This window comes from Rhinopithecus roxellana, chromosome 13 (assembly GCF_007565055.1).
Source record: "Rhinopithecus roxellana isolate Shanxi Qingling chromosome 13, ASM756505v1, whole genome shotgun sequence".
Classification (NCBI taxonomy): Eukaryota; Metazoa; Chordata; class Mammalia; order Primates; family Cercopithecidae; genus Rhinopithecus; species Rhinopithecus roxellana.
The window spans coordinates 73,988,617-74,001,391 of record NC_044561.1 but is presented as its reverse complement, the minus strand read 5'-3'; the positions used below and the strand labels follow the sequence as shown (position 1 = coordinate 74,001,391).

Here is a 12,775-nt window from a genome sequence, read left to right as displayed (position 1 = left end):
CGCAGCCCTCAGCTCTGCTGTGAGGACCACTCTGTGTCAGAGACGGGGTGGGAACCCCAGAACCTGTTCCAGCCACTAGGGCAGAAGTAGGGGGAGGCAGCTGATTAAAATAGTGAAGATGGTGACAGTGGTCCTGGCAGTGATGGTGGTAGGGAGGAGAAGCCACTGCCCCTCCTGCCCACTTTCCACCAGTGCAAGCAGTCACATAGCCACAGCAAGAAGTAGCAACCATACCTCCAAGCAAGGCCCTGGCAAGGGGAATGCAGGGAGTGGGGAGTGGGGTCAGTGCTTCAACCTCCTGTTAGTAAGTGGCAGAGCCAGGAGGGGAGCCTGGGGTGCCTGGTCCCAGCTGCTGTGTTCTTCACAGCTACATCACACTGGCTTCCATGGCATGTGGCAAGCACTAACACACAGTAAGGATGATAATAAGGGGGAGGGGCAGCAGAGCACAGAGAGCTGCACAAGTTTAGTGATTAACTTGGATTTTGTCCTAAATGAGACAGGGGAGTGAGCAGGAAGTGATAGGGTTAGAGCTCTATTTCTAAGATGGGATCACAGGAAGACCAGTTGCTGGGGCAGGGATGCTGGTGCCGGACCAGGGTTGTAATGAAGCAGGTGGCAAACAGAGTTGGGTTCAGGGTCTGATCTGTAGTTTATTTTATGTGCTGCTCCTTTTTGCCTTGGCTGCTAGGAAGCTCAGGGCACACAAGTACCCTTCTCTGGAGCCCATGTGGTGTCTGTCGTGGGGACCCCCTAACTCCTTGATGCTGTGGCCCTGAGCAGACCCTACTTCCTCCAGTTCCCTCCTGACACTCCCTTCATCCTACAGCTGTGCATGTGTTTCTGGTGACTGCTGCCGATCCTTTGTGAAGGAGGTGAGATGTAAATAAAGCAATGATTATGCTCCATCCTCGTCTCCTCTGCTCATCCCTGGAGATCTTCGTCTTCATCTTCAGCTGAACTTGGAGGCTTGGGGAGACCCAGCCCATCCTTCCCCTTATGCCAAGAACACTCAGGACAGCCGGCTCCCCCGGGGCCATGTGGAGTCACAGTCTTGCTCCCATCTGGCGTCTGTAGGTGGAGGAAGGAAAGGAGAGGATGAGAACATGGAATGCACTGTCTCTGAGAAGAGAAGGACCTCAGTACATCCCTCTGCCTCCCGTGGCCTTGGAGAGAGGGTGACCAGGAGGATCTGTGGTTGACAGGTGTTCTGCAGCTGCCCTGGTTCCACACATTTCCTGGGCTCCCACTGGGTACCAGGCACTGGGTGCTGGGGTCACCCCAAAAACATGGCGGAGGATGCCATTGCTGTAGCTTCCTTAATGGTTTGCAGAGCCCAGAATGTCAAACACTGACATTTCTGGGCTTGTCTTTCCCCATGGGGCTGCTTTGTGGAGCATCTGTGGACACGGCACCTAGCACAGTTAACACTGTATTAGTCCATTTTCATTCTGCTACAAAGAAGTGCCTACCATTAAACAAAAAGAACTGCCCAAGACTGGATGATTTATAAAGGAAAGAAGTTTAATTGACTCACAGTTCAGCATGGCTGGGGAAGCCTTAGGAAACTTACAATCATGGCAGAAGGTGAAGGGGAAGCAAGGCACCTTCTTCACAAGGCAGCAGGAAGGAGAAGTGCAGGGCGAAGGGGGAAGAGCCCCTTATAAAACCGTCAAACCTCATGAGAACTCACTCAGCATCACGAGGACAGCATGGGGGAAACCACCTCCCTGATCCAATCACCTCCACCTGGTCTTTCTCTTGACACATGGGGATGATGGGGATTATAATTCAAGATGAGATTTGGGTGGGGACACAAAGCCTAACCATCTCGGCACTCTATTAGTAATGCCTGGAGACAATGGCCTCGTGCCCCAACCCACCTGGGGCAGGCCTGGTTTATCCTCTTGATTTGGTGTCTCATCCTTCCATGTTCTGCTTTGGGTCCCCTCGATGCAGCTTTGGAAGGTGAGAGGGGTCTCTGGAGTCAGGGTGCTCAAGGTCCTACCCTGCCACAGCATTTCCCAGCTCTGAGACCAACAAAAAAAAGGCTCATGGCTTTGATCCTCAGTGTGTTCATCTGTAAAGTGGATATAAAACTGAATGATCTCTAGCTCATAGATTTATTGTGCAGGTAAAATAGGACAATGCCTTAGGATAGTTCCTGGTCCTCCACAGGCAGTGACCAACGTTTACCCCATCATAATTATTCTATTGCTTATATAATAGAAATTATTATAATAGAAATTTTTACCAAAAGTGACCCGCACTGGCATGGTATGTTAATCAGTGACTATAAAGTCTAGACACAGATAATATTATTTTACATGGATGATAACATAAACAATAAACTGTGTATCATGGATGTTTATCTTTGTTTCCAGATTGCTTTCCATTTTAATTATTTTTAGAGACAGGGTCTCTCTCTCTGTAGCCCAGGCTGGAGTACAGTTGCAAATCATAGCTCACTGCAGTCTTGACCTCCTAGGCTCAAGTGATCCTCCTGTCTCAGACTCTTAAGTAGCATGCACCACCATGCCTGGGTAATTTTCAAGCATATTTTTTTGTAGAGGTGGAGTCTCTGTATGTTGCCCAGGCTGGTCTCAAACTCTTGGGATCAAGTGATCCTCTAGCCTTGGCATCCCAAAGCATTACAATTACAGGTATGAGTCACTGCACTGGCCTTTCCAGAATTTATGACCACACTGAGTCCTCCTCTCAACCTTACCTATCAGGGATGATTATCACGGGAGCTTTTTTTTTTTTTTTTTTTTTTTTTTTTTTTTTTTTACAGATGTGGAAACCGAGGCTCCAAGGGGTGGGTGGCTTACTCAAAGGCCCTGGGCTAGAGACAGGTGCAGCCCTTTGGAAGCCAGACCCTGTGGAAGCTCTAAAGGCTGCCAGGCAGGCCGCCTGTCACTGGGGGCACGGAGGTCACTGCCATGTGGGGCCTTGGGCCCTCGGGTGCTGACTCATATGACTCTTGTCCAGGCTGAGCGCTGCAGAGCCTGGATTCAGAGCAGGCCATCCCGGGCCTCCTTGGGGCAGCTGGTGGCATGCATGGGGTGCCTTAGGTGGGAAAGTTGGGAGTGGGACCCTTCCCTGGGTCTGAGGGGCCTGGCCCATTATAACCCCCAGCCCCTTGGACACTGGTGATGCCCCTTCCCCTCCCAACACTGGTGGCCTCCCTCCCTGTCCTCTCTGACAAAGGTGACCTCCTTCCTCAGGTGAGCCCTTGTGTTAGCCACGCCCTCCAGCCCTTCTCCCAGCATGTCCTGAGGCTCTGAGGTCTGCATCAGCTCAGGGCTCCCGGCCCCTTCTATAGGCAACAAGGCAAATTCACCTGCTGGCTATGGAACTGACCGCACTCTGACCATGGGAGGCTGAGCCGGCTGTGGGGGAGTGTGTATGCTCGCAGGGTGAGGGGTGCTGGCAGAGGTCTGGGCGCCTGTGGCAGCAGCTGTGCTGGGGAGCACCCCGCGGGTCTGCGATCTTCCTCCCCTGGTGACACTGGGAGGTTAAATCGGAGTCTGGATGGGACTCAGGTCTTTGTTGCTGCCAGAATAAACATCCCTTCCCTGTCCCAGGAGGCATCTGGGACAATGTGCTCATTTATTCTCAGTCCTGCCTGGGTGATGGCCTGAACTCTGGTCTACACTGTGACCGTGGGATGGAGGTGACGCTGGCTTACTTCGTGAGCCCCTCTAACTTTACCATTTTGTTAGCTGCATTTTGTTTCATTCGAACTAATCTTTCTTACTAAGGGACACACGGCATGTGCTACAAAAACAGCCTGTGAAGCACATCTCCCTCTCTCCCCTGCCTGCCAACAGCCTGAGTGCAGTGGCGTGATCTTGGCTCACTGCAACCTCTGCCTCCCAGGTTCAGAAGATTCTCCTGTCTCAGCCTCCAGAGTAGCTGAGATATCAGGCCCCTGCCACCATACTCAGCTAATTTTTGTGTTTTTAGTAGAGATGGGGTTTCACCATGTTGGTCAGGCTGGTCTCGAACTCCTGACTTTGTGATCTGCCTACCTCGGCCTCCCAAAATGCTGGGATTACAGGCGTGAGCCACTGTGCCCAGCCCCGGGGTTCTCCGTTTCTTTGGGGGGCCCACAGTCATTTTCTCTCCACACACCAGTGTGCGCCTGTATACCACCGCTGTTCACACACTGGTGGCGTGTGCGTGTGAATTCGTGAGCTGGGGTTTTCTTTGGCCTTTTTATCTCAGATCAGTTTCCTGTCCATGCATGGAGATCCACTTTTTCTTTCCACATCTGCACACAGGCCGTTGACAGGACAGACGATGACTTACCCAGTCCCCTGTGAACAGGCATGTAGGTCGCTACCAGTCTCTTTTACAACAAACAGCACTGCCATGAGCTTCCTTGGACATTCATCTTCATGCGTCCCAGAGTCTACAAACGTGGCCATTTCATGGACAAGGCAGGGGTCCTAGGAGCACTGCTTCCTCTGCCCGCTCACAGACGTGTTCACTCTGCAGCCGTTCGCTCAGAATTCTCACCGGCCTGGCTCTGTGCTGGGGTCCAAGGCTGTCCCAGGCCTGGCCTCTGCCCCAGGAGAGATGGCAGCCTGGTGGGAGGGCAGGCAAGCAGAGGTCTTTGCAGCTGCTTAGTGCCTACATAGGTAGCTTCATGCGCATAAGACAAGACAGTGACCCTGTCTGGGACAAGAGGAAGGTAAAGACTCTGGACAAAGTCCTATTCAATGGAGAAGCTGAAATGTATGAGGCAGAGAAGTGGCTGGGAGGCAGAGCAGCGTGGATGGAGGGCAGAACATGAGCAAGGGTCTGGAGCAGGCAGCGTTTCGTCCTGGAATTAGGAGTGTCTTCACACGTGGTGCTTCACATGGCGGAAGGCGAGGGCTTCCGGTGGCCATGAGTGGGGCGCAGGAGGGAGGGTCTCACAGAGGGAAATTCAGCGTACGCTGCTGAGCAGCCGTGGCCACTGTGGGCACAGTGCTTGACAACCCTCCTGGGGTCCAGGCTTTGGGGGATCACTGGTGACCCCTGAGGGTGAGAGAGGTCGTCGTCTTGGGCCTCCAGGAGTCACATAGGTTTGCTGGTCACTTGAGGTCCCCCCTTGGTTTTCGTCTTCCAGATGAGATGGACCAAGCGCCCCCGGCGCGTCCTGAATATCTGGTCTCAGGGATTCGAACTCCCCCTGTGAGGAGGAACAGCAAACTGGCCACCCTGGGCAGGATCTTCAAACCCTGGAAATGGAGGAAAAAGAAAAACGAAAAACTGAAGCAGACAACGTCAGGTAAGGGCCTGGTGCAGGCGCGGGCAGGCTCTGGCTGGGACCAGCATCCTTGTCATGGTGCCACAGCCCCTGCTGACCTGTGACTTCCCGGCCCCCGCACAGGAGGGGCACATTGTGCTTCACGGCCTGCGATGGCCACAGGAGCCATGCAAGTTACCCCGCTGGCCCCTCCAGGGCCCACCTGGCCTCCCTGAAGCCCTGGGGTGGGGTCGGCACCAGGCACCCCACGTGGGACGCTCTGCCCAGACCCTAAGGTGCCCACAAATCCACTGGAACATTGTTAAAAACGAAGCCTCTCATTCACTTAGGGCCGGGTTGGGCCAAGACACTGGCTTTGGAGCAAGGTCTCGCTCGCTGGCCTCACTTGGGTGGTGAGCCCCCGGCCCACGCGACTCCCGCATCACCTCACCTCCCATACCTGCAGTCTCACTCGGAGGATGCTGGGGCCTGGGTCCTGCCCCCACAGATGCGGGTTTAGTTGGCCAAGAGCCCCCTGGGTGACTCATAGGGTTGAGGCCCTCGGTTTGGCTTTGACACCTCTGGGCCTCTCTTCCTGAAAGACAGGCTGCTCCCCGGCTCCTAAGCTCTCTCAGCGTGCCTTCCCTACAGCCTCCCACCAAAGCATCCAGAAGATTCCTCCACTCACCTCCTGCTGCACCCTCACACCCTGCCAGCCCTGGCTCTGTGGGAAGTGGGATTGTGATGGCTGGTCCTGTTGCCCCTGCCTCCTCGGAATCCACCCTGGGAACTGCAGCCATGAGGCTGAACCACAGACAGGGTGGACAAAGGCATTGATGATGGGACAAGCAGCCATAAGGCACATAACAGCAGAGCACGGCCCCCAGCATTTGGCACGGAGAAGCCAACTCAACCCTCAGAACCTCCTGCTAGGCCAGCACTCCCGCAGGACCCTGCCCCATCGTAGGGATGGAGAACAGGCCCAGAGAGGGAAGAAACTCACCCAGGGTCACACAGCCAGCAGGTGGCGGGGCTGAGGCTTGGACCCTGGGAGCCAGGTGTGGTGGCTCCTCAGCCTGAGCTCTGTGGATGGCAGTGTTCTGAGAAGCAGAGCCCAGAGGAGGCTGCATCTCCACCCCAGGACCCCCACCCCTCCCACCCCCCCCCCCCCCCGCTTCCAAGCCACACACCTGTGAGCGACACCTAAAAACAATTAGTGAGGGAGCTGCTGATGTAGAATCAGTCCTGGGTCTCAGGAACCAGCCCTGGCGAGTGCCCGTCTCAGGCTGTTCCCTCGGGTGGTCCCTGGGGTCCCATTTCCTTTCCAGCTCTGAAGAGGCACAGGTTCCAGGCACTGAGGATGGTGGAGACGAAGGCCAGGTGTTACAGCGCCCAGGCCCATGGCAGGAGCGGTGGTCAACACCAACAGCAGGCCCTCCACTCATGCTTTTGTGCATGATTTACAAAATTATTACTATTTTTTTTTTTACCAACCAAGAAGTTGATAGATGAATTCTTGTTGAAATGAAAACAGAACAAGCATCATCATTCAGCAGATCTTGAGCACCTCCTGTGTGCCCAGTACCAACAGGAGGGGCCCAGGCCCTGCCCACCCAGAGCTTTCTGCAAAGTAGGGAGTCAAGTGACAAAGTGTGGAAGCCACCAAGTGAACCAGCATGCGAGTCAATTCCAGACTCTGACGAGACTGCAAGGCAGCCCCCCTCACTGGATGTTAAGCTCAGCCAGGTGGGCAGGGTCCATGTGTTCCCCTGCATCTGGCAGGGCCCCTTGCACACACATGGCACCAATGGGCTCTTTGCAATCCAGGCTTAATGGCAGGATCAATGAGAAGGCCCTGGGGGTGGAAATGAGCAGAGTGGACACTGCTTTGGGCCCAGTGGTCTCAGAAGACCCAGGTGAGGAGGCTCCATTAAGCTGAGATGTCATTGGTTCATTGAGAAAGGCAGGGAAAAGCATCGCAGCAGTGGGAACAGCCCTTGCAAAGGCACTGAGCTGGGGAAGGCACGTCTGTGCAGCAGTGAAAGGCCGGGGAACTGGAGCAGAGTGACCTCCGTGACCTCAGGTGGGTCTCTGATGTTCTCAGAGGCCTGCTGCCCCCAGCAGTGGGACTGGAAGGCTGAGGTTTGTCTTCTGAGGACTCTGGGTTCTTTGGCCTACTCCAAGCTGTGCTGTGTGAGTTCACCAGCAAGATGCTCTGGGGACCCTCCTAGGGCATTGGAGTTCTCGGGGTTATTACCTGCAGCATCCCCACCTTCAGGACCATCATTTGGGTGTTTGGAAACTCGAGGAACAGTGCTGCATCTTGTTTATTTATTCCAAACCACTGTTTTCCCTTAAAGAGGGGGGGTGTTATTTGTTTCAGCATATCAAATTCCTGATTTCACGGGCATCACGGGTTAGGATGAGCTGAAGTGAATACAAAGATGATTGAAAGAGAAATATGTAGCAAACAGTGGTTTTGGCAGGCAAGGCTGGGGGAACACGCTGAACATGGCTCTCACGGCTATAGGGTGGAGCAGCATCTCAGTCCATGCCTGCCCTGGCAGGTGGCTGAGATCCACTCAGCCATTTACATGCTGTACCACCTTTACAAGCTGCACCACCACTGATGTCCCCATCCCCGAGAGGGGGAGAGTAGATCCTCGCAGCTGTGTCTTTGGGTCATTGGGAAGTCCTCGAGTCAGTGCAGGCAAAGACCTGTGATGTCTGAGGCTGATCACCATGAGCACCGCCTGGTGTTGGCCTGGGGACGGGGTCCACTCAGAGCTCGAGGCCTCCACCCCTGTTCTTCTCATCTGCTTTGTGAACCTAGCTGCAGCCTCTTGCTGACACCTCCCAAGGTCAGCATTCACTTTGTCAGTTTTATCCACAATTCTGGCACCTGGAAATTGGCTTGGAAATTGGGACCACAGAAAGGAAATTCTGTTTTCTCTGCCCAAAAATGTCCCCACCCTGCTGTGTTTGGGTTTCCCTTTTCATCCTTTGGCTTTAGGGTAAATATCCTCAGAGAAGCCACCCCGGAGGTCAAGGGTGGGATGGGTTTCCCCAGACAACTTCCCCCCAACCAATCCCCCACCCCGGGCTTGACTTATCCCTCCTCACCCATTTCTAGACACTTGCCATCTGTCCTCCCACCTGTGCTGGCCTCAGGCAGAGGCTGTGCCTGTCTTGCTCACGGCAGAATCTCATGTGCCTGACATGGTGCCTGGCACACAGTAGGTGTTCAGTAAATGTGTAAGGGGTTTCGATAGATTGAACACCTGGTCACCATGGCCTGTTCCCCCAGTGGAGCCCACACCTGTGACCGTGAGGCTGCAGGGGTTCTGCCCTCTGTGACTCCCCAGCACCCAGCTCAGCACTTGGCACGTAGCAGATGCTCAGGAAATACTTTTGAACACGTGAAATAATTCCATTGCCAGTGCCTGTTTGTCATCTGCCTCCCCACCTAGACATTAAGCTCAGCCAGGTGGGTTGACTCTGTCTGGTCCCCGGCATCTGGCAGGGCCCCTTGCACACACAGAACACTGATGGACTCTCTGTGATCCAGGCTTAATGGCAGGATCACTGGACAGGCCCTGGGGTGGAGATGAGCAGGGCGGCCACTGCTTTGGGCCCAGTGGTCCGAGAAGACCCAGGTGAGGAGGCTGCATTGAGCTGCATTGAGCTGAGATGTAATTGGTTCATTGGGAAAGGCGGGGAAAAGCATCACAGCAGGGGAAACAGCCCTTGCAAAGGTGCATCTTTCAAAGAAAGGGTTGAGGTGGTTATGTAGTCTTGTATTTGGAAATTGGGGCTCACCTGTAGGCAAACAGTTTTCCTGATGGAAGGAAGAAGATGACTGTCAAGCAGCCTGAGGCCTGCCTGTGAGCGGAGGGAGAATGGGAGAAGGCGGGGGGCATCGCTCAAGTGTTTTGCTCCGGGAAGGGGAGGCAGGAAAGGCTATTCTGAAAGTGGAATTGGGAAAGATCTGGCAAATTAGGCTTGGTGGAAGGGGACTGGGGGCTGGCCTCCTCCCTTTCTGTCCATCTGGTAGACTGGAAGCTTTTAACCTGTGTTTATTGGAAGAAGCTCTAGTGAGAGAGCCACACAGAAGAATCTCATCTGAGTGGATGTTAACAGGGACCAGGAGGCACTTAGCAAAGGCTAACAGGAACCACAGAAAGGAGCCTGAGGTGTTGGGGGCAGAGGGAGGGCGCTTTCCTTGGTTGGTAAGTTAAGCAGCATTTGGTGAAGGGCAGGAATGGCTGGTGGGAGCTAACTTAGAGAGGGGCGTTATATGTGGAGGGGCTTTCCAGATACATCACAGAAACGACTGCTGTAGAATATCCACGGTGTGCACTGCGCTTTAGCTGTGGTTTATGTACATTGCTTAGCAGAGTGCTTTGTAAGAAAGTTGGGCCTTGCCAGTGGACCAGGCCCCTAAGCCTGAGGCGCCTGCTAGCTCACTGTTTTTGGTCTGTAAACTTGAGCCTGGCATTGGCTGTGGCTTGGGCCCATTGACACCTTTGCCCAAGACTCACTGTGTGTTTGTGTGTTGGGCAGCGCTGGAGAAGAAGATGGCCGGCAGGCAAGGCCGAGAGGAGCTCATCAAGAAGGGACTGCTGGAGATGATGGAGCAGGGTAAGTGGGACCCGCCCCTGGCTTGGAAGGGCAGGGTGCTGGGAATGCGGAATGAAAAGTCTCACATGAATCCAGGAAGCCCATCAGAAACGGAGTAGAATCAGAAGAGGGCTGTGTCCAGATGAAGCCTGCAAGGTTGGAGAAATGCCTCATGTCAGGAGCCATTCCATTGGTCCAGCCCCCAAGGGCATGGGAGACCCCATTACTTAGCTGAAGAGCTCCCCCTCGTGACATGACTCCCTGGGGAATGTCTAACAGAGCTGGCTGTGCATGAAAAAGTTGGTGGTTTATCCCGATTCCTTTAAAGTAGCAGCAATGGTTTTTTCAGCATTAACTTTTTTTTTTCATATTCACATTTCAATTCTCCATTTGTGCAAATTATTTTTAATTCCACTATTACCTACTCCTACTACCATCATGTAGAAAGCATTCAGGACATGCTGGGGCTGGGTGGGGTATTCCGCATGCCCTGTCTCATTGGTCTTCCCAGCATCCCTGAGGATGGGGGCAGTGGTTATCCCATTTGCAGATGAGGAGTGTGAGGGTCTGGGTGGTGACTGCCCCAAGTCATTGCAGCCTGAGAACAGAGACGCAGAACAAATCCTCATATCTTGATCTCTGGTCTAGAGAGTTTAATCTCAGTGGTGCCTACATAATCGTCTTTGCTTCCATCTTTCAGGAAGGCCAGTTATTATCGCTCATGCAATTAACTGAACAGAGTTCTTTAATTCCCAAGTCTTTCTCTTTGTGATGGCTTCCTGGAGGTGTGAGGCCCAGGACTTGGATGCTAACACTAGCCCTTGATGCTTTCCAGTTCCCTGAGAGGCTAAATCTTGGTTAGGAGGTTTCATAAAACCTCACTCCTCTGGAAGACTGTCTGGAGCTGGACCAAGCTCTGGCCTCCTAAGGAATCTAGCCATGCACAGCCAATTTCCTGAGGCTTGCATGAATATATTGAATTCCTCTCTCCCTGCTTCAGCCTTAAAATATTACTAGTGTCTTTGTAATTTGGCCCAAATATCAGGAATTAGGAAGGAAGCTCATGAAATAAATGAATCCAGATTTTATGCAGCAGGGCCTGTCAGCGCACAAACCCGATTGTGGGCCCAAGCCTTGTCATCATTTCCTTTCTTTAGACTCAAAGAGTGAAGTATTTTGATGATGCTATTTTTAGAGGAAATCTACATGGGAAATTGCTTAATAGTGATAATAAAACCTTACATGTGCGAGGAAAGCTTGGTGTCAAGTCCCGTGGCACTCAGATGTTTAACGCTCTGTTGTGATACTCAGATTTGGTGGAATGTGGTTGCTGAGTTAGAAATCTGGAGGATTTTAATTTGGATGGGACAAAAAAGTGCCAAACTTCGGCATTTTGAATATGTTGCCAACAGGCATGACTTTGGATCTTAGGGAAGGAAAAAGGAAGATGAAAACAATGCTAGGGTCTTTTTTCATCTATTCTAAAAATATATTACTTTTGTTGAGGAAAGAGTAAGTATATAGACTTGATTCCTCTCAAAAATGAAGCTATAGTTTGAATAATTAAAGGGGAAAACATCTAGGAGCATTGGCTTTTTTCCACTCTGAGTTTTTGCAAGATGATTTTTTCTGATGAAGTCGGAACAGAGGCTGGAGACGCATGCTTGGCTGCAGCCAGGCTGACAGCATGGCTTTCACCCTGCTGCCGTGGGAGCCTGGTCTCTGGCTTCCGTGCCTCTGACGGCGACATCACACACCCGCGGTCTTACAGAATCACTTTAGATCAGGGTCGGCAAACCTTTTCTGGAGAGGGTCAGATAGTGCATATTTTAGGGGGCTGTGCAGTCTCTGTTGCAACTACTTGTCTCTGCCTTTGTAGCCCAAAGGCAGCCAGAGACAAATCATGCATGAGAGGGCGTGGCTGTGTCCCAAGAAAACTTATGGCCACTGGCCTTTGAATTTTATATAATTTTGTCAACCATTTAAAGATGTCAAATCCAGGTGCGGGGACTGGAGTGGCCTCCATGTTGTGGTTTGTTCATCTCTTCCTTCCATACTTTCTCTCTTGCTAAATGATTATGGACCAGGGACTAGAGTGACCTGAAACACAGTCTCTTTCCTTGAGAGGGCAAATGCACTCCCAAATTGATGCCATGACATTTTATTGAGGGCCCACTATGTGCCAGGGTCTGTGCTAGCTGCTGAGGACACAGGTGAGCAAAATACTGTTCTGAACGCACATCCAGTGGGACCATTAGATAATCCCACATAGAGTCAGCTACTCATGACGGCGATGAGTGTGGTGAAGGACATGGCACCCTAAGAACACGAGACAGGACCTGACCTGGTCCTCCGGGGCCAGGAGATGGTTGAGTGGGGTCCACAGGTGGGCAGGAGGACCTAGCCTGATTCTCCGAGTTTGTTGCATATTAGGATCACCTGGAGAGCTTTAAAAACCCTCCACCGCTCAGGCAGCAATTAAATTAGATGCTCTGGGCGTGGGACCCAGGCAGCAGCGCTTCCTCATCCTCCACAGCTGATTCCAACTTTGATGCAGGAAGGTTGAAAAGCCAAGAGACAGGGAAGCAGGGAGTGACTTCCAGCCCCCAGAAGCAGCAAGAGCAAGTCCCCGCGGTGGAAGGGACCTTGAGATGGTGGGTTGTGCTGGAGGAAAGGAGAAAGCGGGAGAGGGAGAGGGGCTTGGGTCAAGACGCCTCCCATCTTCCCTGCCCACACACCGGCTGGGGTGGCAGAGGCATAACCACGCTGCTGCGGGAGGCTGGGGCAGCCACAGTGCGAGTGGGTGAGGTCTGCCAGGAGCCCGAGTGTCTCTGCAGGGAAATATCAGGCACAGGGCAGCAGAGGTTGCTCTGAGAGGGGACTTGGACTTGCTGTTCACAGTCGACTCTTCTGTGC

The 12,775-nt window shown here is 52.9% G+C and overlaps 1 protein-coding gene across 3 annotated transcripts in view; it reads left to right on the top strand.

Moving 5' to 3' along the window:
- The window catches only part of PHACTR3 (phosphatase and actin regulator 3), a 274,427-nt gene that overhangs the window by 164,863 nt on the left and 96,789 nt on the right, over positions 1-12,775 (top strand). For all 3 annotated transcript variants that reach the window (XM_010365166.2, XM_030915879.1, XM_030915878.1), the window contains exons 2-3: positions 5,120-5,281; positions 9,803-9,880. In XM_010365166.2, coding sequence (XP_010363468.2) covers positions 5,120-5,281; positions 9,803-9,880 — 240 coding nt within the window. The remainder of the gene's footprint in view (positions 1-5,119; positions 5,282-9,802; positions 9,881-12,775) is intronic.